We start from the raw sequence: 27658 nt of genomic DNA on the forward strand, positions 1-27658 counted from the left end.
AGCTGGGCAGGGGAGAGAAAATTTAATGAAAGACTTATGGGTCAAGATAAACACAGGGAGAGATCACTCACCAGTTACTGTCACAGGCAAAACAGACTTGACTTGAGGAAATTAATTTAATTTATTACCAACCAAATCAGAGCAGAGTAATGAGACATAAACCCAAATCTTAGAACACTTTTCTCCCACCGTCCCTTCTTCCTGGACTCAATTTCACTTCACTGGTCAAGGCCGAGCCCATCAGCGGTGGTGGTAATGCCTCTGGAATAACAGATTAAAGTAGGGGAGAGAGGGGCAGGGATGGGGACACAGGTGAGTGGATCTGTCTTGGAGCTGGCTGGCAGCCACCCCTGCAGCTCTTCTCTGCTATTGATACCCTGCCGTACAAACCAATGCATACATATGTATAACTGATGTTTGAAGGGCATATTATCGGAAACATTTAGCTATGATAAGTATTTAAGGCTTTTGTTTGCGCAGTTATTAATCCCCTGAGAACTCTTTGAGACTGAACTTTTGCCTTGATTAAATGAAAAGGGTTTTTTATATGCCACTGCGTGTGTGAAAGGAAGCAAATGTGTTCGTAAATAAGGACAAATTTTCCGACTTTGATTGGAGACACACTTGGGCTGCAGAGAGCGCTATATATAGGCAATGTCAAGTTTGGGCTCTGTTCTGGTTACTGGGTAATAAATAGGCACTTTACAAGAGAAATGTGGCAAGGGAGAGCACAAACTCTCTTGGCAGAGCTCTCCTGGGGACGCTCTCCCGGGCTATGTCGATGTAAAAAATAATATTTGAAAGAATACACAAGGAAAGCTTTAGGAAAGCTGTAGGTCTGGTGCGGAGCCAGTTCATACCGCACCTCCCCTACTGCACATAGGCTGGTACGTGAGTTTCCACCAAGGATTCAAGACCTTGAGGCAGTCGAGATTTCCTTTCGGACCGCTCCACTCCCACCACTGACCATCCAAACCTAAGTCTGTGTCCGTGGGAAGGAGGGGCGATTTCTGTGAGGGAAATGAGGCTCCCGCCGCTCCCGCAGGGCGCTGCAAACGCCACACCTCCGTCGGGGCGCGGAGCGGGGCGGCTCCTCCCACGGCCGTGTGGGCTCCGGCGGCGGCTGAGCGCACGCAGGTACCGCGTCCCCCCGGCGCCCCCGGCCGCTGCCGAGGCTCGGGCCGGCTGAACCGGGCCGGGCCGAGCAGGTCCGCAGGGCAGGGAGGCCCCGGCGAGGGCTGCCCGCCGCCGCGTCCCGTCGCCATGGGGACGCAGGGCGGCCGGGCGGCAAGGGCGGCCAGAGCGCGGCATCGCCGCCAGGGGCCCTTCCCCGCGCCCGCGGTGTGTCTGCCCCGGCCCCAGCAGCGCTTCGGCCGCCCCCGGCACTCGGGGCAGGCGCTGCTGCGCGGGAGGCGCTGGCCCCGCCGCCCGCCCCTCCCCAGCGCCCCTCTGCCGTGGCCGGCCCTTCCCGGGCGGCGGGAGGCCGTGTGTCGCCTATGGATGCGGGGCTGAGCCCTGGCGGGGCGCACCCCTCTGCTCTTGCGGACATCTGTCCCGAGTGCCGCTTCTCTCCTGGGACTGCCAGCAGGAGCTGGCTCTGACCTAGACACCGAAATCACAAACGTCCCGAGCTCGCCTTGCTGGCGCTGCCAGTGGCCCTCGGGGACTGCCGGCGATGGAGCCTGTTGCAGAGCTTCCCTGGCAGGGAACGTCTGGTATCGGAGCCAACCTCCCTTGCTAAATTTACCTCAGGACAACTAATAAGAACAGTTTTATGGTGTTTGCTGATATTTAGGTGTGCAGCTTTGCCTACGGAACCACTGCAAGTACCCAGTGAGTTCAGTGTTCCTGACAGAGGTTTTCAGACGACCCCTAATGCCCGACTTCACTTGGCCGTGGGCTCCTGCAAAATGCAGTGGCTTTTCATTTTGCTGCCAACGTTAGGTCACATCAGTATAAACTAAATCAACATGAAACAGGTGATTGTTTTTTCCATTAAAAGAACAATCCTGCAGTATTGTTCACGAAATAATGTCACATTTTACAAAATCATATCATAATCCTACACAGTACTCTGTACTTCTTTCTCATGCATTAACTTTAGGCTGCACTATGCATTTCTTTATGAGACACTCATAAACTTGCTTCTTATTAAAAGTTAAGATCTGCAATAATTTGCATACTTCCAGGACATGATATTTTTAGGAAGAATCAGCAGCAGTAACGTTATAAAAAGTAATAAAAATGACAGTCTGAAAAGGTAGTGTCTATTTCAGTAGCACCAACTCAGATGTTAAAGCACTGACTATGTGCAGTACTAATTTGGGGAACTTTTATTTTAGACGCTCTTCTAAGACGAATACATCATGGATAAATATGAAATCATTAAAAAAATTGGAGAAGGATCTTTTGGCAAAATATTCTTGGCAAAAGGAAAAATGGATAATGAGCCGTGTGTTATCAAAGAGATCAATTTAACAAAGGTAAAACAATAAAACCTGAATTACGTTTACCAGATTGTGCTGCTTGCGTTTATTGTGCTAGTTGAACTTAGCTGGGTATGAACTTGGGTTATATTTGATCTCCTTTGGGATTCCATCTCAATTATGTAGAGCTAAGCTTTCCGAAGACTATGTTCTTTGCTAATTTATTGTTTTAAAAGCATAGATGAAATATGTATTTTAAGTCTTTGCTTTTTACTGAATTTTTGTTCTTTTCAAAACTTCTTTCTGCCTACAGTGTGTGACACTAATTCAGACTTCGTAATAGTTGATTCAACTACAGTGAAAATATTCCCACTAAAATAACAAATCACAATTCTGTGATACGTTTCTCTAAGCTTTTTTATTTCCTTGTTTCCCACACCCATATTTTCAGACATGAGTAATTCACAATGGAGTCTTCCCAATTCTCATTTATGTTTATGCCAGTTCAGTTCATCTCATCTGATTTTAAATTCCCATTCTGTTGCTGTCAGCATCTGAGCTGCATGGCTAGACTCCCTTTCAAGGAGAGTAAGAGAAATATGTCTCTTTAGGAAGCTGTTGATCATGTGTGTTTTAGATTTCTGATTTAGAATGAGCTCAGTCGGGCCATGAAACTTCTCTCTTTCTCCCCATTGACTGCAGAGGCAGCCTGGGGCCACTTGCTTGGGTGTTAGAGGAATACCATGCCTGCATCTGGTTCCATAAAGGCAATTAAAAACTCTGTGATTTCAATACAAGGGTTTTAGCAGTCAATTTCAGCGAGTGCCTACATGCTTTTGACAGGTCTGTTGCTATTCTGGGCCACACTAGTGAATTTCTAATATATTAGAGAATTACAACAGAAGAATGAGTTCTAGAAAGAGCTGTATATCTTCCAGATTGAAACCTGGAAAAACTGATACATGAGTAATGACAGCTAAATGAAAAGGTGAATAGTTTCTCTCTCTGCTCGTGACCAATAAACCCCATGCATATCTAATCTTAGATCTTGATGTACAGCTAGAAGAATGGCTGCTAATGAAATATTACTGTGGATCCCACTTGTTCAAAAATCAGAAGCTGGATACAGAAAATTACTACTTTGAAATCATAAGATTTTTTTATTTGGTAGAGTGTGTTTTATTCAGTTACTGATTTTTGAATCTTTAAGGATTACATTTCAAAAATATTTCTTAAGAATGAGGGTAAGAAACTGTTTATAAATACAAGAGGACATTTTGATGGATAGATACTCAGAGAAATTAATTTTTAAGTAGTATTGAAGAAAATGTGATCATAATAAACTAAATAGAAGTTTTCCATTAATGTAACAGGGCAAAGAGTTTGCCTGAAATGTTACAAGAACAACTAACACCAGTAAAATGAAGGACCTTTTTATTCTTTTTACTTTAATCTTTTGACATCACCCCTATTAGCATTACAGAATCATCTAGATCCATATTCTTCAAATTCTTAAGGGAATTCTTTAACTTTAGAGTTTAAATTCTTTAACTTAAGTTTAAAGGTATACATTTTCTTATTTGTATAATGTCAAAATTGGGTTTGACTTCAGTAATGTTCCAATACATTTTCAAACATACACTGCAAATTTATATTTTATGTTAGATATACATCATATCTTATAATATTCCTACATTGTCTTGGTACACAGTATTTTTGTATTATTGGGAATGGGTTGCTGGTGATGTAACTGTTTTTGAAAAGAGTTAAACATATAATTGCTACCATTTAGTTTTTTAATTCTTTGTAGATGCCTGTGAAAGAAAAAGAAGCCTCTGAGAAAGAAGTCATTCTTCTGGCCAAGATGAAGCATGCAAATATTGTAACCTTCTATGCTTCTTTGCAAGGTTTACTTTTAACATTTCTGTTTTAATTGTGGTGAAAAGAGTGAAAGGCAGAAAACCTACCTTGTTAGTGTTGACCACCCTTGGCCCTGTCCCTAATGCCTTACTTAAAAGTGGGAACAGGTCTCAACTCGTAGAAATGGACACAAGGCATCAAATTCAGGCATCTACATGCATTTTTCATGTGTGTGAGTGGGTACTTTGGCAGGAATCCTAGATCCTGAGGTGTAGGTACTGTACAAGTTGAACTTTAGTCTTGATTTTTTTATAGGAGTCCAGAGTTTAATGGGAATTTTCTAGGAGTGTCAATAGAAGAGAGCTTTTGAGTATAGTAAGGAATAGGCTGATCAGATAGGACAAAAGGCTGATGAAATAGAATGATAATTTCATCTGATCTAACCTCGGGTTCCTCACATTTTGCTTATCCACATCATATACATATGACATTATATGATTATGAGACATCACATATGCATGCACACATAAATACATTCTTATGTATGCATATACATACACACAGACAAAACGGGCAAGCACAAAAAGAGGCCATTAAATGATAATGCAATCTATTAGCAAATCTGAAAATGTCTTTCAGCATCTGAAATGTAAAAACAGTATTGGCATGTCAGTTGTTCAGTTGTTCAATTGGAACAGCACAGTCATTCCAGTGATCCAATATTAATCTCACAATGCTGTGCTTAGCCTTTTTTCTTGAGGTATATTTTTGAAGTATCACTCAAGGATAAAGAATTCTTCAGGACTGAAAGAGATAGAAGGAATCCTAGTCACCATAAAAGCTGATTTCCTGTATTTATTTTTCCTGCCGACATCTGTCATAAGCAGTGCCTTATGTAATAAAAGCTATAGTTGCACCCAAATTGTTCCCTGTGACCAGGACTGTAAATTTTTTAGGGGACATGTAAATCAGATAGTCTTCTGAACCCCAAAGAGGTAAGAACTGGTTGAATTTCCGTATTAAGCAGACCCTGCTGTTTATTTTTGCTGTTTGGAATACTGACTACTTTTAACCTTTTCCCTAAGCCTTACTGCATACTTAGTTGTTGAGCAAAAAACTGAGCTTTGAAGCATTCTGCTAAGTTTCCTGTAAGAACATCTGTCAGTGGGGTCTCTTGAGGATTTCCTCATGTATTTAATATTTTGCTGAATCTTCATTTAAATATATTTTCACATCTTACTTTTGCATCAGGTTTCACTGGAAGTATCCATTTTTTCTCAGTTAGTTTTTGAAATGGAGGAGCAGGTAGAGGTAACTGCTACCTTTTGAAAGAAGGACCATATAAAATAAAAATAAGTTGTTGCTGTGTTAATGACGGAATGAAGGAATAAAGGAAAAATTATGCTTTTCCTTTCAGAAAAGAACAAGCTATATATTGTGATGGAATACTGTGATGGTGGAGATTTAATGAAGCGGATAAATATGCAGCATGGAGTGCTGTTTGATGAGGACCAGGTGAAAGACATTTTCTTAAGAGGGAAGAACATAGTATGTGAAACACGTGGTTTGAATTACCCAGTAATAACTTAACTTTTAAAGAAAACTTTGGTAATTTTAGTTGGAGTGTAGGAGGGTTTTTAAGCACTCTTTAAGATCTGACATGAATTCATTAGCAGTATGATGATTATGCTGTTTTTTATGCCCCCTTCCTCCCATTGCTCTTTGCATCATGGATGTACGTTTTCTTTGCCTTGGTAATGCACCCATTAAACCATGAAGACCTTCTTTTAATAGTGCTTTCCAGTTATGGGGGGGGATGTATTAGATACAAATTCTTAATTTGCATCATGACATAGCCTCCTCTATACTGAAGTCTGTGGTAAATCTCTCATTCATTTCATTTCGGTCAAAACTTCTCTGATGCCATTTAAATTTTTAAACCAGCACAGAGAAACAAGCCCAGATATCTGACTGCTCTTGGGCCATGTTCACATATATTTTATTTTGTAAATAGGTGAGTATGATAAGTATTGCAATTCACAGAAGTAGAATTTCCCACTATTCCTTTCTTATTCCTTTATTTTTTTACTAACTCTTAGCTTTCTGAAGGAAATTATGTAGGAATTAGTGTACTGAACTCTGGGGTTATTTAGTCATAAATAAAATCTACCTTTGCAGGTACAATGAAATTTTGCTTAGAAACAGAGTAGATAGTATCCAACCTGGTAGTGGAAATATACTCTAAGGCATAAAAATGAAAGAAAAAAAAATATTGTGACTTTTCTTTTTACTTTAGTAGTAAAAGAATAACTCCTTGGTGGAGAAGTCAGTTGAAAGTGAATTACTGGTTCAGTAATAATGAATTTTAAGATCCTATTGGGAGTCATACTAGAGGCAGAGAAAACATGAAAATAAAGAGAGGACAAACCCACAGATCATGAAAGCACAAAGGAGAGAACCAACGCACAAACCCCTTGACAACGACACAGAATAATGCATATCAAAAAAAGGCAAAAGAAATACAGACAGAAGAATGAATTATAGGAACTAAAGATATATCTGCTGATAAAAGAAAGGAAGCAAATTGCCCAATTTAACATAATAGTATTAAAATATCTTTATATTTTTAAATGTACTTCTGAGAAAGCCTCATTTGTGGCATCAGCCTTAATCAGGAAATCATCTATTTAATGTGAAGCATGGCTAAATAGAAGGTTATTACTTGAATCAAAGTCTTTCATGTGCATGAATTTTCCTAAATAGAGAAGCATATCAGCAGGTTGTAGTTTTGTTTCTGAATTTAGTCCAAAGGCCCTTATTTAAGAAGACGTGTATATTGGAAGTTAAATATATGTTTAAAAGCTGTATTGGGTCAAGGATAAAGGATAAACACATGTGCTTACTTATTATGCAAGTTCTTCATAGCTCACATCTTTCACCACATTTCAGTCCTTCATCTTTTTTCTCTTTTTTTTTTTGGTTCCTGGATCACATTCAGTGGGACTACAAATAATACAGCTGGGTGGCATGACTTCCATCACTGAGGATTAAGAAGACACTTCCCAATTCTGTCTTAGTTGCACTCCCTCACTTCTTAAAAAATGTCTATTATTCTCCCTCTCCTTTGTCATGATTCTTCAGTCCTTGTTCAAGTGCATGTCCTGGCACAGTCAGGGAAAACTTGATGGGGATAAGGGAAGTAGAGTAGGTATCTACTTCCATTTAGTTTAGTGGTAGCACAAAATGGAAAGGAGAAGTCTGTGGCATTAACTTGGAAAATACTTTTTTTACTGTTTTACGTTGTATATGTTCTATATATTTTAGATTCTGTTACTGTCTGTCCCATTGGAGTCACACAAATCCATAGGTATCTGTTTTCTTTAACTTTCATTGCAGATTCTCAGTTGGTTTGTGCAGATCTCCTTGGGCTTGAAGCATATTCATGACAAGAAGATTTTACACAGAGATGTAAAAGCACAGGTAGTGAAACTGGTACTGGAGAGGGGGTTATTTTGTCCTGTGAAAAATATGCTTAAGAAGTTCTGCCATCTTTCATTTTCACATACCATTTCTGGGTTTATTTGCAGAACGTTTTTCTTAGCAACAATGGGAAGGTAGCAAAGCTTGGGGACTTTGGCATCGCAAGACAGTTGAACAGGTAAGCGTGGTTTTAATTAGTGACCTGCACCAAACAGGACTGTTTGTGAATGTCCAGAATGCAGCCTGAACATGCAAATCGTTTGTGGATTGTGCTTACTCAAGAGGTCTGGGATACAAAGGGTCTGACACTACATTTTCTCTTTTTATCCTAAAACATGCCATCCTGCACGGAACCACAGATATATCTAGCCTAGTAACTGGACTTCTCTGAGGTATAAGACATAGGGTGGAGAAGCTACAGTCTTTGCCTGTTTTCTGTGGAACTGAGAACATAAAGAGATTCTGGAGGCACAGTTCCTGCGTATGCAGCTGTTGGTAATAATTTCTGTTACCTCATAAAAACAAAAGCGAAGAGCATTTAAAACTAAAGAGAGAGTAAAGGAACAGAGTTTGTGCAGATGTTGTGTGTCCTCCAAGACTGAGCCTACGTTAATTTTTTAAAAGGACCCAGAATGACCACCTGGGCCTGAGAGCATGGTATGGCTGGGCTTGCATCTGTGGTGTTCCCCCAAAAAGAGAGGCCTTATCTTTAATGACTTTGGGGACAAGGTTGGCCCTTTGTTGTATCCTTTGTAGTGGCCAGGTGTGCCCAAAACATTCCAGGGGGCATGATAACAACAGGAAAATGCTTAGATTTGATCTCTTTTTGTGCTTTTTTATTATCTTTGACAGAACTCAACTCTCAGCATGTAAACTACTGATGCCCAAAGAGCCTTCCTTCACAAGTGTTCTGGGGATAATTGCTGTAAGGATTGCTCCTATGCAGCAAAACAGTACATAGCAGATAAAAAGTAAACCTCAGAATTTGAATGTCCAAGACACACATTTTTAGAAGTCTGTAATAGGCTTATAGAACAATATAATTGGAGCTTGACAGTACTTTTCCTCCTGTAACTAGTGAATTAAGTTTCTGTGGTGAGTTGACACTGTCTGGACACCAGGTGTCCACAACGGCTCTGTCACTCCCCTCCTCAGCTCTACAGAGGAGAGAAAATACAACGAAAGGCTCATGGGCCAAGATGAAGACAGGGAATTCCTGTGCTTTCTGTTGAAGTGCAAGCACTCTCCACTATTAAAATAGGGGGTCATTTTACACAGAACTGGGACATACTGTAGTTTTTCATGGGGTGTTCCATTATTCAACTACTTGGAGGGCAGAAATAATGTCCCCCGTAGGCTTTTAACCTGGGGCACAGAAGTCTCTGGTTCTGTTGTTTGTGGATGTTTTCAGTGTGTAAGCCTTTCTGTTCATTTTGTTTCGTTAGTACTACAGAGTTTGCCCATACCTGTGTAGGGACCCCCTATTACCTTTCACCTGAGATATGTGAAAATCGACCATACAACAACAAAACGTAAGTCTCAGTCTTTCTTTCATATGTGTGTGAGGATGTGCAGGCATGGAACAACTCATTTTAGTAATATGGTTTAAATCAGTATTTTTGTGCAGTGCACAGGAATTTCTCATGGTCACCCTTTGTGAAGTTTTGTATTATTGTGTACAATAAGTAGGTGCATCATTGTACACAACAACTACCTTATACTATACAACAATGTCAGCAGTATTTTGACTCACAGTATCCAAAATATAGCAATCCTGACTTTGCTGTGATTAATCTACAGGCTTAACATAATTACAGTTTTTGGTTTTATAAAATTACTTATACTTTAAACTCTCTTTTAATATTTCTTGTGGGTAGCAGTGGGAAATGTAAACCAGTATTTTTCCCATTGCTTTATCTGCTTCTCCATCAGTTACTAAGTTTCTCTTGTTTCCAAGATGCAATAAACAATGCATCTTTACAGTTCCAAGTTCATGAATTTTTGATACACTCATTTATTATTTATAAGAATACACTAAAAGGAAAGCTGCTAGTTTGGCTACTTTGGAAATTTGCAGTAGCCACTTGCAGGAAGGACAAATGGGTCTGAGGCTTAACACAAAATACCAGATGAGAAGCCCTGCAAAGTCAGGAGGTGAGTGGGCCTAGACCCACTTATCTGTGTGGGGGATATGATCAACACCAAATGTTCTGGAGCCCAGAGTAGCATCTCAGCTCTGAGGTGCTATTCAGACAAGTTTACTCCCTTATTGTCTCCTCAGCTATCAGGTCAGCTTTGTCCTTCATCCTGCTAGAAATATTAAGCAGACATTCTGTATCATGTCCCTTTTCATATTACAATGATAAAACCTAATTAGATTCCATAGAAACATTGGTGCCACAACTAAAAATAAATTTCTAGTTGTCTTTTTAGTGCATCTTAAGAAAAAATAAAACTTGCACCAGTCTGTGACAGAATAATGGTAATAAATTTGGGAGCTGAGAAGAGGTACTGATTACATGGATGAAAATACTATCGATTTTTCTCTGAAAACTTTAATTACTTCTTATTCACAGAGATATTTGGTCTCTTGGCTGTGTGCTCTATGAGCTGTGCACACTAAAGCATCCTGTAAGTACTGTACAATCAGGTCATTATCTTATTCTTTGAAAATATAGTGCTCACCTTGCAAAGCCTGTAGTAGTAATAGTCAGCTACAAGAGTTATTTTCATCTTACTTATTGGTATTAAAGAATGACTGCTAGTGCCTAACTTTTCATATTGTATCTGTTTTGTACATAATGAAATGTATTATGCAGTATTCCTGTAACTTACATATGTGCATGTGTGTATACACACTTTGAACATATATTTACTCTCTAAAAAGTACTAAACTTAATCAAGACAGATGAGCAATGGAAAGAATTAAAGCCAGACTTCAAGGTTAGCCTTAGGTATATAATTTTAGTAATTTCTATTTGAAAATACCAATCTATACTTATTAAAGAACTTATAGTCCACATTTCCCCAGAAAATGGTTTGAGTCCCCAGAAGCATTTTCCTAAAGCTTTTATTTGGTTTGAAAGCACATTCATGTAAGAAAATAACTGAAACAGCATCTTCAGCAAGTTGTGTTGTCCTCAGCCTGGTCAGGTAATCCTTAGCCTGTGACTATTAGGTGGAGAAGGGAACACAGCAGAAATTAATCTTGACAACAGGAGAAAGATCGGATTCCTGGGACCAGCAGATGTTGACTTTTAGCTGAGCTTGGATGTGGGAGAAGGTAGAGCAGCACTAATAGAACAGTTGTGCTGAGCTAGGAGCAAGGGGGATACTGCTGAAGAAAACTGCTGATTTCACAAAGTAGCAAAACATGAAATATTACTTTGTATGAATATTAGGTGTTTTATTCTGTATTGCTGCCCACTGTTTCAGTGTGAGGGCAGCGACTCAATGCAGATGTAGACAGGAAATGCAAGTGAAGCTAAGGTAAATTCAATTCTACCACCTTCAAAATAGCCACATAAATAAAAGGGTGATTTTAGAAAGCACTTGCTTTTTTTTTTTTTTTTTTTTTGCCTAAGGCCCTAAAAACTATATTGATGCTGGCCTCTTAAGAGATCTGGTGAACTGAGAGGACTGAATTATCTGATTGGCATCACTTGTTAAAAAATCAGGATTGTGTCTTTGCTCCAGAGGGAGCATGGAATGCAGAGGCTGTTGGGTGAAGTGAGGTTTTGAAGGTGAACACTGTGAAGACTGTATGTATGTAGATCTCTGTTGAACAACTTTTGCAAAATACATCATGTTTCATTCTGGAAAGATTGCTTCTATGTTGCTGTCTGACAGCAGAGTGTGAATAAAACTCTTCCAGGTACAGAAGTCATCAGACCTTTTAGTTGTGCAGCTGCAACAAGGAGAACATAGCCAAAAAACACAGAGTGGTTATATTAATTTTCCACAGCATAACATTTCTGGTTAGCAAGAAAGGATTTGTGGAGGGATTCCACAGCACAGGGCTTCTCCCCCTACTCTTCTCTGTGAGACCCCACCTGGAGTGCTGCATCCAGCTCTGCAGCCCTGTTACGATCCAGTTTAAACTCAGAAAAGCAAAGCAAGCTAAGTCTCTGTGCATAAACCGAAAAGAACTTAAAAAGTTCAAAATATTCCGAGAAATGAGATTAAAACCAAACGAGGTTAGATGTTGATGCCAAAAAATTGATGTATTTTATTTAATAGTAAAAGAGGCAAAGAGAAGGGAAGAGAAAAGAAAGAAAGGAAGAAAGGAAGAAAGAAAGAAAGAAAGAGAAAGAAAGAAAGAAAGAAAGAAAGAAAGAAAAAAAAGAAGTGTGCGTGGTGGGTGAGGGGACAGGTAGAGGTGACAGGGGTTAGCTGGAAGCGTATCACCCATCCGAGGGTCCCAATGACATCTCGTTGCTCCCCTCATCTGATCTTCTGGTGGTGAGGGTCCCCCATCACCGCTGTGGCCACACCACCACACACCACTACACCACACGCCCAAGAGTACAGAATCCCATGGATTAATATACACTTCGGGCCAGGTGGGAACACCCACGTGCCTCTCTTGCAGGGGCCAGCTTGACACTGTCCCTTGTAACACTGAGGGTCTGTTGCATCATCTCTGGTGCTCTGGTGCAGGGTCTGGGGACCCCTTTGAGGGGGGTTCTTGTGATGGGCCATGTCACCCCCTCCTGCTGTGGATAAGCTTCTCCCCCCAGTGAGGACCCCTCAGCTGGGCTCCTCTGCACAGTGGAGGATGGGCAGCCACTGCACCTCTGACCAGAGGCTTTTCCCAGATACCCAAAGCCTCTCCTCCCTCCACCAGTTGGTTCGAGGGGTCTGTGTGAGCCTGGCAGCTGATAGCCCCGGGGCTGTGGTCCTCATCTTGGAGGTGTTAAGCCTGTGCTCAGTGAATGTCCCCAGCCCTGAGTTGTTACTTTATCTTATCTTCATCAGCGAGCAGTGTCAGGCCTCAGTCAGGGCCCCATCCAGGGTACAGCAGTCTTCTCTGCAGCTTTTGTAATACAGTTTTAAAAGCCCTTTAAGAAAATGTTTAAGTCATAGACTATAATACTTCAGTCTCTGACAAGCCCCCAACGTAAGAAGAATGTGGACATGTTAGAATGAGTACAGAAGAGGGACACAAAGATCATCTGAGGTCTGGAGCACCTCTCCTGTGAAGACAGGCTGAGAGAGTTGGGGTTGTTCAGCCTGGAGAAGAGAAGGTTCCAGGGAGAATTGGAGCGGTTTTCCTGTGCCTAAAGGGACCTGAAAGAGAGCTGGAGAGGGACTTTTGACAAGGGCATGGAGTGACAGGACAAAGGGAAATGACTTTAAACTGAAAGATGGCAAACTTAGATATTAGGAAGAAATTCTTTACTGTGAGAGTGGTGAGGCACTGGAATAGGTTGCCCAGAGAAGCTGTGGGTGCCCCATCCCTGGAGTGTTCAAGGCCAGGTTGGATGGGGCTTTGAGCAACCCAATCTAGGAGAAGGTGTCCCTGCGCATGGCAGGGAGGTTGGAGTGGGATGATCTTTGAAGTCCCTTCCAACCCAAACCATTCCATGATTGTGTGAACAAGTACCTATTTTCAAGTTGGGATGTCTGAACCAGCAGTACTTACTGTCCTCTTTTTATTGTTTCCCTTAATTGAGTTTCAAGGCAATAGTTTGCATGAACTGGTGCTGAAGATTTGCAGAGGACGTTTTCAACCAGTGTCTCCTAACTATTCCTACGATCTGAGAATATTAATTTCCCAGTTGTTTAAAACATCTCCGAGAGATCGACCATCCATCAATTCTATTCTAAGGAAGCCCTTCTTGCAGAAACTTGTTCTCAGGTATTTGCCCCCTGAGGTAAGTGACTGTACTGCTGCCTGCTGAGAGAAAATAAGTATGAAAGTAGTATAAACAGTTCTAGCAGATATTGTTTTTTCTGATAGGTAGCACAGGAAGAACTCAGTCACACGGTAATACGAAGAAAAAGGCCTTTGGCATTGCAGTCTGGAGCCAAGCAGATACAAGGTAATGATAAGAATATTATGTATCATTAGTTCTACAGTAACATTTGTCAGTTATGATACAACTGTTGGCTATAGCTTTCACCAACAGTCCTTGCTGCATATTTGGATAAAAAGCTTTCACCCAAAGCTAAAAGTAAATAGAGAACTGCAGCTGCAGAACCATTTACCCAGTCAGTGCACTGCTGTCCTGTTCAGGGAAGGACAGCTTTAAAACTAGCTTATTTGCTGCATTCACCTAGAAGAGCTGCCATAGGAAGGTGCTGAAACATTAATCTTAGTTCTTTAAAAAACAGAATTTGCAAAACTGAGAGGTTTTGGTCTAGTTTAGGTCTGTCACATGAAAAACTGTGTGAAAAAAAGCATAAATCTTGCAAAACATGTTCCATAGTATTTTACAAAACAATAAAAATGTATTTTACGAAATCTTATAAATTTTATTAAATCGGGAGACAATGAGCTGTGTTTGGATTTAGTGCCCATTGATAGACCAGATTATGTATGCAGTTTCTCAGAAAGCATGGATGAGACTAAATGTATGTCTGTATGAACTGTTGAACATCTAGCATCTTTCTGGCAGTGTACCCTTTTCCTAATTCTATATTCTTCATTATATTGCAATTAGTCCTCAAATTTATCTTTGGAATATCAAAACAGTTGAAACAGATCTGTAGTTAACTTAATACACTTTGGATTCCCCTCCTCCCCCCTCCACCTTCAAAAATATTCATCAGTAGTGTAGGAACCCATGATATTTTGAAAATGACTTTCAAAGAGGTTTATCTGCCTACACAACCAATGCAATTTGGACAGAAGCCTGAACAACTAAGTAACTTAAGCACTTAAAAAAAAATCTCTGGTCATTTAATCATAGTTTTAATACATTTTATCTCCCAAACATGATAATCTAACAGTCAATACTCATGAAAGATTTAAAACTCACTTAGAAACTACTTAATCCAAGAAAGGACACTGCTTTTCATTTCTGCAGCCAAGATATTTGCAAAATACTGACTGACCAAACTGGAATGGTCTGTACTTGTATTCTCCTACATGGGAAACTGATAAGGTAGATTTTTCACTTTTCAGCCTTTCTTTTCTAATTTCACAAGTACTACAACATTGCCTAATGATTTTTAGAATATGGAGGGCTGGGTTTAGAAAGGGAATGAATGCCTAAGCAGGTAGGCACCTGGAACCTATGAATCAGACCTGTTTTCTGTTCTTGGTAATAGCATGAAATCAACACTAGTTTATAGAGGTCTCCCTCTTCTTCAGTGTGCTTTACAAAACTAATCAATAAGATCCTCTTTACATGAATGTGACAAACCATGTTTTCAAAAGCTTGTAATTCTCAGAATGAAGAGCCCTAGGAGGCTGTGAAGTAGGGTGATGATGGTGAAAGGATGTAAGGAATGTTTATTAACCCAACCTGTCAGTGTTAGGTGTGGGCACCCTACTATAGTTTGCAACCACATGATCATGAATCACATAGAGTACAGAATGTAATTTTTTAATCTGTTATTGTTAAAAAGCATATAAACTTCAGAAAACAAGAGTCCAGGACCCAGTTTCTCTGGAATCTGGAATGGTAGTGCCTGTCAGGAAACAAGAAATATTTCAAAGAAATGAGTGGAAGCCTCCTTCAAGAAGACAACAACCTCAGGTACTGTGTATCCACATTCTTATATATGTATACACACACACACACACACACACACACACATATAATCATCTTCAGAATTATATATTATTACATATATATGTGTATGTGTATATACATATAATATTCAGGAAGCAAATACCTGCACTTAAAACAGATACTTTAAAAGGCTCAAGACATAAGGATGTAAATTTAGCTTAGTGCCCACACTAAGTCAGTAGAGACAGTTAAACATGCCTGAATCCTCAGAAGAAGTGTTTTGAAAGCCTAAGTGGGAAATACTGAAACTAGGCTGCTTTGGTATGGTCCTTTGTAACAAAAGGATTCAGGCATGCTTTGCATTTATGTTTGCACAAAGGCAAATAAGCTCCGCATTTGCATTTTTTGCTATAGAAGCAAATACACTGATCCTGTTACTTCAGCCCTTCTGACAGCTCGTTCATGGGCAAAATCACCAGCACTCACTGCCATTGCCTCAGATACTTGTTACTGACAGCCTTCTCCCAAATGCAAGCCCAGTTTTCCACAACCACTTTGTCTCTCACTTGTTTTCTACCTCCTCCTTTCCTCAGGCAAGGTATCAGCTGTATGCTATGTCCAGCCTCTTACTTAGCATCACTGCACACATTTATGTTTATCTTCAAGAGCATGTAGTAGTACCTTGAATGCTGGTGAACATAAGCAAAGCACATTTAGGATCTCAGAGCCCCCAGATCCGCACGCTGCAGTTATATGAGCTTAACTGCTGATAGGGAACATGGATTTCCCAGAATTGCATCCATCATGCAGTCCTACTGCCTATGACTAATACTGTTCTTGTGCATAGCACAGGATTTTGTCTTCCTCACAGTTACATTTGTGCCAATGCAAATCCAGAGATGGATTAAGTTAGAAAGATCATTTCCTTTCACTGTGCACTGCTATAATCAAAGGCAGAATTTTGCTCACAGTGTTTTGACCGACACTGGGAATGTTTCCACATTCTTTCAACATCCAAATAAAGCAAACAGTGTGCAGGGTTTCAGGGATACTTGCATAGTGCCATACTTTGAAGGTGTTGCTTCAGGATTCACAGAATCACAGAATGGTTGAGATCGGAAAGGACTTCTTGACGTCACCTTGTCCACACCTGCTCAGGCAGGGTCATCTAGATCCATTTGTGCAGGACTATGTCCAGTTGGCTATTGAGTATCTCCAAAGATGGAGACTCTAAATCCTGTTTGGGCAACCTGTGCCCCACCCTCAGGCACCCTCCCCCACAGTGAAAGAAATGTTTTCTGATGTTCAGAGGGAACCTTCTGTGTTTCAATTTGTGCCCATTGCCTCTGGTTCTGTCACTGGGTACCAGTGGAAAAGAGTCTGGCTCCATCCTCTTTGCACCCTCCCTTCAGGTAGCTATAACCATTGATAAGATCCCACCTTCAGGCTAAACAGTCTGAGCTCTTTCAGCCTTTCCTCATAGGAGTAATGCTCCAGGCCTTTCATTGGACTTTTTCGAGCTTGTAACTGCCTCTTTTGTTCTGGACAGCTCAGAATTAGACACAGCAATTCATGTGTGGCCTCACAAGTGCTGAGCAGAGCATAAAGATCACCTCCCTTGACCTGCTGGGAATGCGTTTACTAATGCAGGCCAGGATGTCATTCACCTTTTCAGTGAGGGCACATTGTTGGCTAATGGTCAGCTTGTTGTCCACCAGGCCCCCCCTTCTTCTCTGCCAAGCTGTTTCCCAGATGGATGGCTCCCAGCATATACTGGTGCAGAGTGTAGGATTTTGCACTTCTATTGGTGAACTCCACAAAGTTTCTGTTATCCCATTTCTCCAGCCCTTTGTGGTCCCTCTGGATGGCAGCACAACCCTCTGGTGTATCAGCCACTCATCCCAATTTGTGTTATCAGCAAACTTGCTGAGGGTGCACTCTGCCCTCCTCTCTCCCATGGCCTAAATCTTTAGTGAAGATGTTGAACTCTAGTTACTGGCCTTCAGCTATGCCCTGTGATCACCACACTCTGGGCCACTTTTCAAGCAATTTCACTGCCTGCTCATCCCACCCTCAATTCATCGCTTCTCTATGACGATTTTATGGCAGACAGTGTCAAAATCCTCCATGAAGGCAGTTGCCTGATAAGAAATACCCCCTTGCTCTCCTCTTGTCTATCAAGCCAGTCATTTAATTGTAGAATGTTATTGAGTTGGTCAAGCATGACTTCCTGGTGCCTACCTCATTAGTCACAGTTCTCAGTCCTCTGACATTTATTTAGATAGCCTGATTTGTTCTCCCTACTGCTTGGGGTTGCCATACTTCTGGATACCATACTGGAAAACCTACTCCAGTGAGGAACAACATAAACACTTTTTGATGTTACTTCTTCCTTGGGAACTTTACTGAAAGTTGGAAACTTTCTTCTTATACAGATATGAATTTATATTCTACTGTAATCTGGACTGTACCAAGCACATGAGCCTATTTTCAGTGTATCTAAGAAGGAAAATGGAGAGGAGTAGTTAATGTATTTACCATCTGTGAAAGCAATACTTAGGTGCATTGACATTTATGTAAGAAAGTAAGCAAAGTCAGCATTTTTCTCATGCACCATATAGTCTCCCACAACAGAGAAGTTTGTGGATGTCTGACCACATTTATATCATGCAGTGGCAGCTAGGTGATCATCTTCTCTCCATTGTTCTTAGGAGAAATGGAAACGACGTTCTCGTCACAAAGAAGAAACACGGGGATGTTTCAGCACAGGAAGGGCTTCGAGAAGTGAAGGCCCAACTCCCACATGCACATAATCAAAGAGACATGAAATGAAGCAGCACAGTGCTTCCCTGAAAGCAGCCATCAATGCCTGTACTGTGCAAAACTGTATCCCAGGTTCCCCTTGCTATCACTTGTCAAAATGAGGCTCTCCTTGAAATAATTCAGTGCTTTAGGCTCCAGAACAATGAAGTGACTCTAGGGCAATGGCACTACAGAGTACAAAGCCGCATGCTGATTCAATTGCACAACAATGTGGGCTGCTGATTAATGACAGCAGCTGATGGAACAGGGGAAAAGGAAAAGACAGTGGTGAGATCACGTAAGAAGTGAGAAGTTTGGAAGTTTCTGGGTTATATGTGAAAGGATTTGGAAAACTTACACTGACTATACTATAGACAGTCCATATTACCATGCAACTCAGACTGGGGAGAAGAACAGGTTAATTCAAACTTGTACTGATACAGATGAGTACAGGTAAAATAACATCCTTTATTATACTTTCAGCCACAGACCTCCAGATTTAATATGGCAGAAAGGCCAGAAAGCATTCGAGTACGTGGCCATTATGGTCATTACTATGACAAGCTTGACAACTTGCAGAGGAAAGCTAATGCACATTATGACCTTTCTCATATCAGCCAAAGAGTTGAAGATTACTATAAACTTAAAGGACGAGTTGCACCTCCACCTCCACCACCTGACTGGTAAACTGTTTCACTCTATTTTTTAGTGGTCTATCTTGTGTATTTTGAGCTATCAGCCCTCCTGAGTAGGTAACACTGGGCATAGCTGATTTAGTAGAATGCTTTCTCTGCTTTTTCTTCCATTTTTTTTTTTTTTTTTTACATAAGTTTGTTACACAACAACACAATTCCTGTTCCTGTTCATCCGGAAATTCCACCTGAATTAACCTGGTGCTTGACATTTCATTGTCAAAATGTCTCCCAAGTCTCAGCCCAATCTTGTACTGGGTAAATAGTAAAGCATAAGCTTTCTGTTGAATCTCTGATTATACCAAGGATAAGCCCTGTCTTTCACACCAGGATGAGAATAATAGAGAGATCAGAAGCAGTTCTGCACTGAAGGGAACAGTGAGAGACAGGCCGTGAAAGTGTTTTTTTTTTTTCATGCAGCGCTTATATTTCTGTTTCAGCTATAAAGACCCTTTCTCTACCAGTTTATTTACTTCAAAGCCTTTCTGTTACAAAGTAGAGGTACAACCTTAGGAGATTTCCTGTCCATTATGTGACCGGCCATTTTAGGTGTGGATGAACTTTGAAAATGTTGAGAAATAAATTTTAAATACAGCCTACTTCCAAAGCTTTCCTTTAAGGTTGACAGAATCTTTAATTCTCATTCAACAACAACAGTGTTTAGAATGTTTCAGTTACAGATCTTCAGATTTAGAACATCTTTCCTGATCTGAATTTCTGGTGCCTTGTGTAAGGATAGAGTCAATTCAGTTTGGCTCCCTGCTGCACAAGTGGATTCCCGAGATAGGAAATGAAAGAAATAGGAAACAGGGAGCTTACAAGTGACTGATGGTTATTTTATATCAAAAAGCAAAGTAAAAGTTTAGAAACTACACAAAGTTGGACTGATAGAATTAGGCACAGAGGAGAAAGACAATAAAAAGGTTGCTGAATATACAACCTTCATTCTGACAATTTTCACTCATTTTGAGGGTCAGGGAAATCAATTTTATTTTAATTAACGCTTTTCAATACCATTTAGGAAATAAAAGGTGGGGAAGGGCTTTGCTGTACTCTTTGAAAGGCTTAAGTAACTGATGTAATAGGAAAAGGAATGCCTGAAAAGAATGTGTTCTTATTTTACTGTTGTGCCATATTTATACATATTTTATCCATATTTATATATTCATGTAGTACAAAGAAAGCTCTCTTTGTCATATGTGGTAGAACCTGTAGAGGATTATTTGTGCAAACATAGCTGAGTCTGTGAAATAAAACTTAGAATATGTACATCACTTTCTTCTCTCAGGACTGCAGAATTTCTTCAAAGGCGTTTTGAAGCCCAGCAGTACAAGATCAAAGTGGAAAAACAGATGGTAGGTAAATACTGAACCACAAAATAAATCTGTAAAAGAAGGAGAATGAAAATCCAAAGATGAATGGATGTCTTTGAGTGGCAGTCTGTAACACTGTCAGGTAGAAGGTTTTGCTCTAGCAAATTCCCTGATCTGCTCTTCAGTGTTCATCCTGAGGTTTTATTTTCTCATACAAAACTGTAACAATGTGTAATTCTACTGTGACTTTTTCCTCCAAAAATGTACACTTGCCTTACTGCATTCTTCAGTGGAACAGGGAGAATGAATTGAGTGAGCACTGAAGGAGAGGATTCTAAATGAAAACTCATTTGCTCTGGGATTCATTTGTGCATCCACAGGGACTACGACCATCCTCTGCTGACCCATATCATGACCAAATACAGCAGCAGAAAATAAAGGAAGAGCATCTCAAAACCCATCAGCAAAACATGTCTAGAAAGAATGAAATGAAAGAACAGGTAAATGAAATTTCTTCCTTAATTGCCTAAAACTGTCTTCTTATACTACTTGACAGTAGTATTCCTGGTATAAGAATTCTTTTTCATCAGACTCTCTTTTTGATCATCGATTCTTTTCCATTCTTTCCCATCTTTTTATAGAGAAACAACATACTTTTCTAGTTTTGCTTTTGGGTGACAGAGAAAACAAACTGATACTTCTATCTTATGTGAACATATATAAATACATTTAATCTTTCTATCTTTGGTTTATTAAAAACGTATTCTACTCTACTGTTCTTTTCTAGGAGTATTTGAAACAATTGCAGAAAATTCGGGAAGAATACCACAGTGATATAAAGGAATTCAGATTTAGAGCAGGAGTACTCCAGGTAACAAAGCTCAAACATATGGGTAGTCATATTTACTTTTTTATGCTAGAATACTTTATATTATTTATTTTTTAAAATGTTCCCTAGGAGAATCAGAAAATACAAGATAAAACCTATCTTGTGAGGCAAGGGAAAGCTGAGCACCAGTCTGAAAACAAAGATATATCTGCAACAGGAGAAGAATCACTTCAGGTATCGGTACCATCTCCATCTAAATAGATCTTTCTGAGCAAGTCCCACATGGTCTTTCATTCATTCTCTGTGACAAATCTGTCAATATCAGTAGCATCCTCCTCAGTGATCCTGGATCTGACTTTTACTAAAATGAATTCATACCAATAAAATGGCTTATAGGCAGCCAGAGCCACATTAGGAGAGAATTTAGACTCCCAGTGATTTAATGGGAAAAGCATGATAATGAAAAAGAAACAATAGATTTTGGGCCTGCCTGATGTCACCTTACTTCATGGGCTCTCCATCTTTGGAGAAACTGTATAGATGTTTTAAAAAGTACAATCTATAAATTGTTGTGGTTTCTCCTGAGGCTGAAGACATGCACTGATTGCCACAGATCACTGAAGAAGCTGTATACTATTATTTACTTTGCTTTTCTCTGACAGGTTCTAACAAAGACATAATCATATGAAAAGGAGTAATTAAATATTTTTAGGTGTTTCCAGAAAATAAGATACTGCAAAACATGGCTATACTTTCACAGGCATAGGCTTCCACTAAAATCTTAATTTTAATCACTTCCAAAGTTTTCCAGAATGAAATGAGTCCGAGTCATCTTGTATGTGATCATTTAAAAAAAAAAAAAAAAGTATTATTTATATCTTGACACAGTACTGTATCTTTCAAACTTGGGTTTTTGAAAAATCAGAGGCTTGCACTTTATGCAAGAATTTCTGATTTTCTTTTGGCCAGATAAGCCAGAATTGGCAATGAACAGAATATTCTTACAGATCTATGTACAAGGAAATTCAAGGCTATATTTGCTACTTAAACAAGTCTCTTTCTTTATGAGGTATACACATACTCAGTTATAAAGAGTGTAATTCAAACTGGTTTTTTTTTCTCTCATTCCAGGACATGGAGGAAAACTTTAAACAAGTCAGACTCCAGGATAGGCAAGACCAAACAATATTAGAAAAGAAACATAACACAAAAGTATCCATCTTTACTGTTTTTTGGTTTTTTTTCCATTTTCTTATTATGTCTGTACATTTCAAATTACTGTGTTACTGTGGTAGCTCTGGAAGTGAAGTTATTTGAGAGTCATTTAAGAGTGCTGATTTTCTGTTTGTTTAAAATTTATATCAGAAGAAAATAAATGAGCTTTTCTGATAATTTGAGGAAGGTTCCCTTTAGATAGTCCCACCTAGTAGTTAATCTCTATCTACTCCTCATTATATCAAACTGCATTAGTTGTGAATGGGAACTGACGTTTATTCAAAGTCTAAGTAAAGTCAAGTCAGATTGCTAATTTTAAAATATTTTGTTATAAAACATGATTCTCTATACTGCTTTTTAAATCATAGAAGGGGATGGGAATTGAATTAGAAATGCACATAAGATACCAGGAAGGTTTCTGACCATAAGATCACTGTGAAGTGGACTAAAGGTCTTTTGTGAAATATTGCATGGAAGCAGTACAGTATTTAGTTTTAATTCTGGTTGAGAATCAGCTGCAAGAACCAACTCTGTGTTGCAACTCTGTGTATTGCAATGATTTGAATTAAATGAATATATATATATTCATATAATATATATAAATAAACCACTTGAAATCAAAAGTGGTTGCAGTAACTTAAAAATATCACTAAAGTAAAAGGATTGTATTTAAAGAAGTCTATTTTTGTCCAATGTGTTCAACTTTGATCTTGTTAAATAGAAGAAAATGGTTGTTAAATAGAAGTTATTTTCAACAGAAGAATAATTTTCAAATTTGTAGTTCCATATAATCTGTGTACTTTTAATTAAATCCTTTCATTTATTAAAAAAAATTAATAATGTGAATTTTCTTTAGGGAGGAGTAAAATTTGAAATTAATTTAGATCTATGTTTTCCTGAGGAAGACAGTATTCAAGAAGCAGAGGTATGTTTTGATTATATTCAGAGCATTTACATTAGCAATCAGAAACCATGGCAGCTCCATAATCTAAGACTTGTTTTCATTACCATCATCCTCTGCCTTTGTTACAATGAAGCTTCCTATTGAGGATTTATTGACATGTTGCATATGTCTGCCCTTCTGCAAGAGGATAACTGCTCAGAAGAAATTGGGTGATGCCTGGGTCAGTCTTTCACATGGTAAAATACGAAGGAGTGCAGATATTAAAATTTCCTAAAATGGGCTTGAGAGGAAGAACTTACCTCAAAACTGAGTTAGTCTGCAAATGCCAAATTCAATTTGTAGATTGTTTTAGTACATTTCTGTTTCTTTTCACTAGTATTGTATCACAAAGCAAGAAAAACTACAGACGTGTTTTCATTTAGTAAAATTATATTTGTGGCTAATCAACATGTAATAGCTACCTATTAAGATTTTTATTAATATATTAGAATTTTTAAAAATATTCCTAACAGCAAAAAATAATTATATTTCTAGTATATATATTTTAAATTTCTAAAGCACTATTTTGTAATTCTATTGTTTCACATCTCTGTGGAGCCCCATGCAGCCCTCTGATGCACAAATCACAATGTGGCTTCACTTTTTGTTACCCAATTTTCCTGTGCATACATGAGGTTGGCTGGCAAACAGTAAAATGGGAAGAGATTAGCTATTGTACCATATTTGTTTACTGTTCCCAGAGTAACTTACTGTTTTTTCAGGTACTAGATAAACTCAATGAGACTTTAACTTTTGTGGATGGTGAGAATCTTAAGGAGAAATTGGTGGAAGTTTATGAAAATCATACAGACAGAGCTTTGGAAGAACTGTCTGACTACCCAACAGGTATTTATTGGGGAAATGCAATGCTGAGTATTAATCCTGAAAATTACATAGGAGTTAGGTAAATTCAGTAACTCCAGGCTATAACAAGTTCATCTCATGAGCTCTTTCTTTATATCACATAATGTTATAATCACATGGAAATCTACTTTAGAAAAAAATCCAAAGAGCTTTGCCTCTTCTTTTTCTTCCCCTTAGAGTCCATACATTGTATGAAAAAAACCAGAAAACATTGGCAACCTGGAGCCCCTCAGACACTACTGGACGTTTTAGCTGGTGCTGACGTCCCATCTGCATGTCCTACTATGGCTGGAAACGAACTTGGTGGTGAGAAAGTTTTGGCTTTCAGTGAAAGCAGTGAGCACCTAAAATTCAGCCAGACTGGATTCATCCATACCTGAATGTTCACGTGATCCAGCAGGCTTTTACCTGCAGGGCTTTGTAACATCAGAGGTTACTGTACGTGTTAAGCCATAAAAAATAGTTGTCACTTTCCCCTCTAACACTGCAATCACGTTGTGTTGCTCATATATATTGAGAGTGCTGCATTTTATGTATCACTCTGTGGCCAGGGTAAAAATGCCAATCTATTCAGCTCATCAACGCCACTTTCTCAGGCTTTGAGCTGATGACACACAGAAACTAGGGCAGTGAGTGCCAGTGCTGTCCTGGAATGTGGTGGAGTTGTTTTCCCTCTGCACACAGTGGTGGTGCTACCCAGTCACAAATGCCACCTCACCCAGCTGTGGCTGTGGTGATGCTCCACTTCAGAAGAGAAAAGTCCCTACGGTTCTTACAGTACTACTGCATATATTCCCAGGCAGACAAGTATCTCCAGTGACTGGTTTCTGCAAACAAGGAGCTCTTGCAGCATTCCAGCACGCTCCGAACACCCGAGATAGACAAAAAAATAACCTGAAGAGTTTTCATAGATAGTGAAGACAAAGCAGAATATTATTAATACACCAGCTTTTGTTGATTCTGCCTTAGATGAAAGACCACAGGGCACAAAAGAAACAGGAGCTTTTTTTAAGCTCTGTCAACCCCAAGAAGCCAAGAAGTTTCAGAGCAGGGACTGCTCAATGAAGCTGCACCTGTCTATTCCAGGCTTAATGGAAGTTACTTAAGCATTAAAACCGGTGTTAAACATTTTTAGCGATGAGTAGTCCAGACTAATTTTTCCCTATCCATCAGATCAAGTACTTATAAAAAAATCAGGCATATTCCATAAAGGAAAAAAAAAACCAGATTCCAGAATTACACAAAAAGAAGAAATCAGTATAGAGACTAGAAAGTCTGAATCTGACAAAAGGCAGTGCTGAGCTACAGTCATGCTTTAGTGATCTGAGAACCTTGCTGTTCTTCAGCTGACCATGATCTGTCTGAAGACATCCCAGAAAACAGGAAGCAGTGGAAACAGACACCACCAGAGACACTCCTGAACATCTTAGCAAAAGCAGAGCTGTCTGAGTATTCCTTTATCTTTTTCGAGGAAGACATAGGTAGGATATTTTTTCCTGTAAATTCTGCATGTTTTTCTTTAGTGTAATATTTCTTCTACCATTGGCAGAGGGTGTGTGATGAGAAACAACATTTTGAAGCAGCTGGCAACCTAGAAAAACAGGGACAGAACCTCTGCTCTGTCCTGAAGCACAGAGAGGCCTCTTCAGGATGTTGTTATTTTCAATAGCAGGGAAAAGGCCAAGCCCTACTTACCGGCTATTACCTTCATATGTAATTCTTTCATTTGCTTGGGTAGACAGAGGAAAGCTACTACTGCCAGCATGTTGGCAGGTACCACAAACCTGTTGAGGTTGAAGAACCCTGTAAAAAACATTTACTCAAATACATATATGGTGACTTAAATGAGTAGTGGCTTTACAACATGGTCCATGCTGATACAGCTGACACTGCAATTGATTCAAACTCACCTACACTGCAGCACACTTTCCTACAGTAACAGACTGTTTCAGAAATTACATTTACTTTGCATCAACAGAAGTGTGGTATTTACATTGCTGTAATTTGAACAACAAACACTTCAAGCATTTATTTGCTATTCCTTTACACATACTTTTACAGTTTTCTATTATACAGCTGAAGAAACGTTTCCCTTTCTTTACAGAAGGGAGATTAACTCTGTTGCCTCCAAAAGAAAACAAGGAAGATGATTCAGAAACCTACTCTGCTGTTGCTGTTGATGAAGGTAGACTTGAGCCAAGATCAGATGATGAAGACACGTAAGTCAAGCACATCAGAAGCAAAATCCACACAACTGGACAGTTTTCATGAAATAACAGGCTGCATTGCCTAAAGTTTTTCTGTGTTCTTAAAAATTCATAAATAAAGAAAACTTACAGAATCTGCTAATTTAACTTTTAATTCTGTAATTTGTCACAGCCAATGCTGTCATTAAAAAACACAGCAGAAATATTAACATGGCTTTGCAGCTCTTTTCTCTTGCCTTTTAAATACAGGTAAACAATCTCACAGAGACAGAAGAAACAGTTCACATTAGGTGTGTCGCTTGTATATTTCTTATAAAGTGCTTTAGAAAACCCTAAGAGTCCTTGAACTGAGAAAGGTTTGTAATAAAGTTATATTTATTTAATTAATCGAATTCTCTTGTTTTACTGTGCAGGAATTTTGAAGATTCTGAAGATGAACTCAGACACGAGCTGGAGGAATCTCTGGAAAAGTTGGCAACTTCTCCAGCAGAGAGAACCATAGAGTCCCACATCTTTTCAATAAATAAAGGTCAAACAGATGAAGAAAAGATGAGTTTACCTTACAAACTTGGAAAATCTGATGATGATTTAGAAAATAATCATGGATAATTTGGTGTTGATGCACATAATGAAAAGATTTAAAATTAATAGAAAGCTGTAAGTCTTTTGTTTTAAAGGAAAAACAAATCAAGATACTTTTCAGATGTCTTGAACATTGAATAATCCTCATACAGACTGAAATGCTGTTTCATCTATTATCCTAAACTACTTGGACATACCTGACAAGTCTTGCTTGAGCAAATTTCTGATTTCTGTGTACTCTGTTTTACCATTTTTGTCTTATGTAAGAGAGTGTCCTATTTTGTGTATTTTATTTCCCTAGATAAATCAACTCCTGGTTTTAAGAATCTCTTCCAGCTTTTCATAATCATTGTGTACTGCCAGTACAGCTTTGTAATTTACAGTTTCATTTACACAGTACTCACCATACATAGTAACATCAACTACTCAGGAATTTTAGATAGTAGCAGTAAAATGGTTTATTAGTGCCATGAGAATTGTGCATTCCCCAGTTCCTAATAAAACATGTAAGTATGTAGGTTCTTCCAACCATTATTTTTCCATATAAAAATTTAATACAAGCCAAGTGAATCTTAAATAAAGAGAAAACTACAGTCTATAGTCTGATTTTAGCAGTTTTTTTGAAGAATCGCTGATGTTGGAAAAGATCATTGAATCCAGCTGTTAACCGAACACTGCCAAGTCCACCACTAAACTGTGTCCCTATGTGCCGTGTCTTTTAAAAAAACACCTCCAGGGATGGTGAGTCCATCCCTTCCCAGGG

General features: G+C 39.1%; 1 protein-coding gene across 3 annotated transcripts; it reads left to right on the plus strand.

The window, feature by feature from the left end:
- The first annotated feature begins 920 nt into the window (after positions 1-920).
- Positions 921-27501, plus strand: NEK5 (NIMA related kinase 5). Of its 3 annotated transcripts, none has more exons than XM_032099682.1 (23): positions 921-1137; positions 2343-2483; positions 4237-4333; positions 5704-5801; positions 7683-7766; positions 7874-7944; positions 9212-9298; positions 10343-10397; positions 13442-13642; positions 13729-13810; positions 15342-15472; positions 18734-18933; positions 20231-20297; positions 20636-20755; positions 21043-21126; positions 21214-21318; positions 22216-22296; positions 23156-23224; positions 23965-24088; positions 24284-24412; positions 25453-25587; positions 26211-26325; positions 26727-27501. In XM_032099682.1, exons 2-23 carry the CDS (start codon positions 2367-2369, stop codon positions 26920-26922), a joined length of 2448 nt encoding a protein of 815 aa, XP_031955573.1. In that variant the 5' UTR covers positions 921-1137; positions 2343-2366; the 3' UTR covers positions 26923-27501. The 3 variants fall into 3 exon arrangements, with proteins under 3 accessions (XP_031955573.1, XP_031955575.1, XP_031955574.1); XM_032099683.1 differs by lacking the exon at positions 921-1137 and adding an exon at positions 1213-1979; XM_032099684.1 differs by lacking the exons at positions 921-1137; positions 24284-24412 and having other exon boundaries at positions 1212-2483.
- The last annotated feature ends 157 nt before the right edge of the window (positions 27502-27658 follow it).

This window comes from Corvus moneduloides, chromosome 2 (assembly GCF_009650955.1).
Source record: "Corvus moneduloides isolate bCorMon1 chromosome 2, bCorMon1.pri, whole genome shotgun sequence".
Lineage (NCBI taxonomy): Eukaryota > Metazoa > Chordata > Aves > Passeriformes > Corvidae > Corvus > Corvus moneduloides.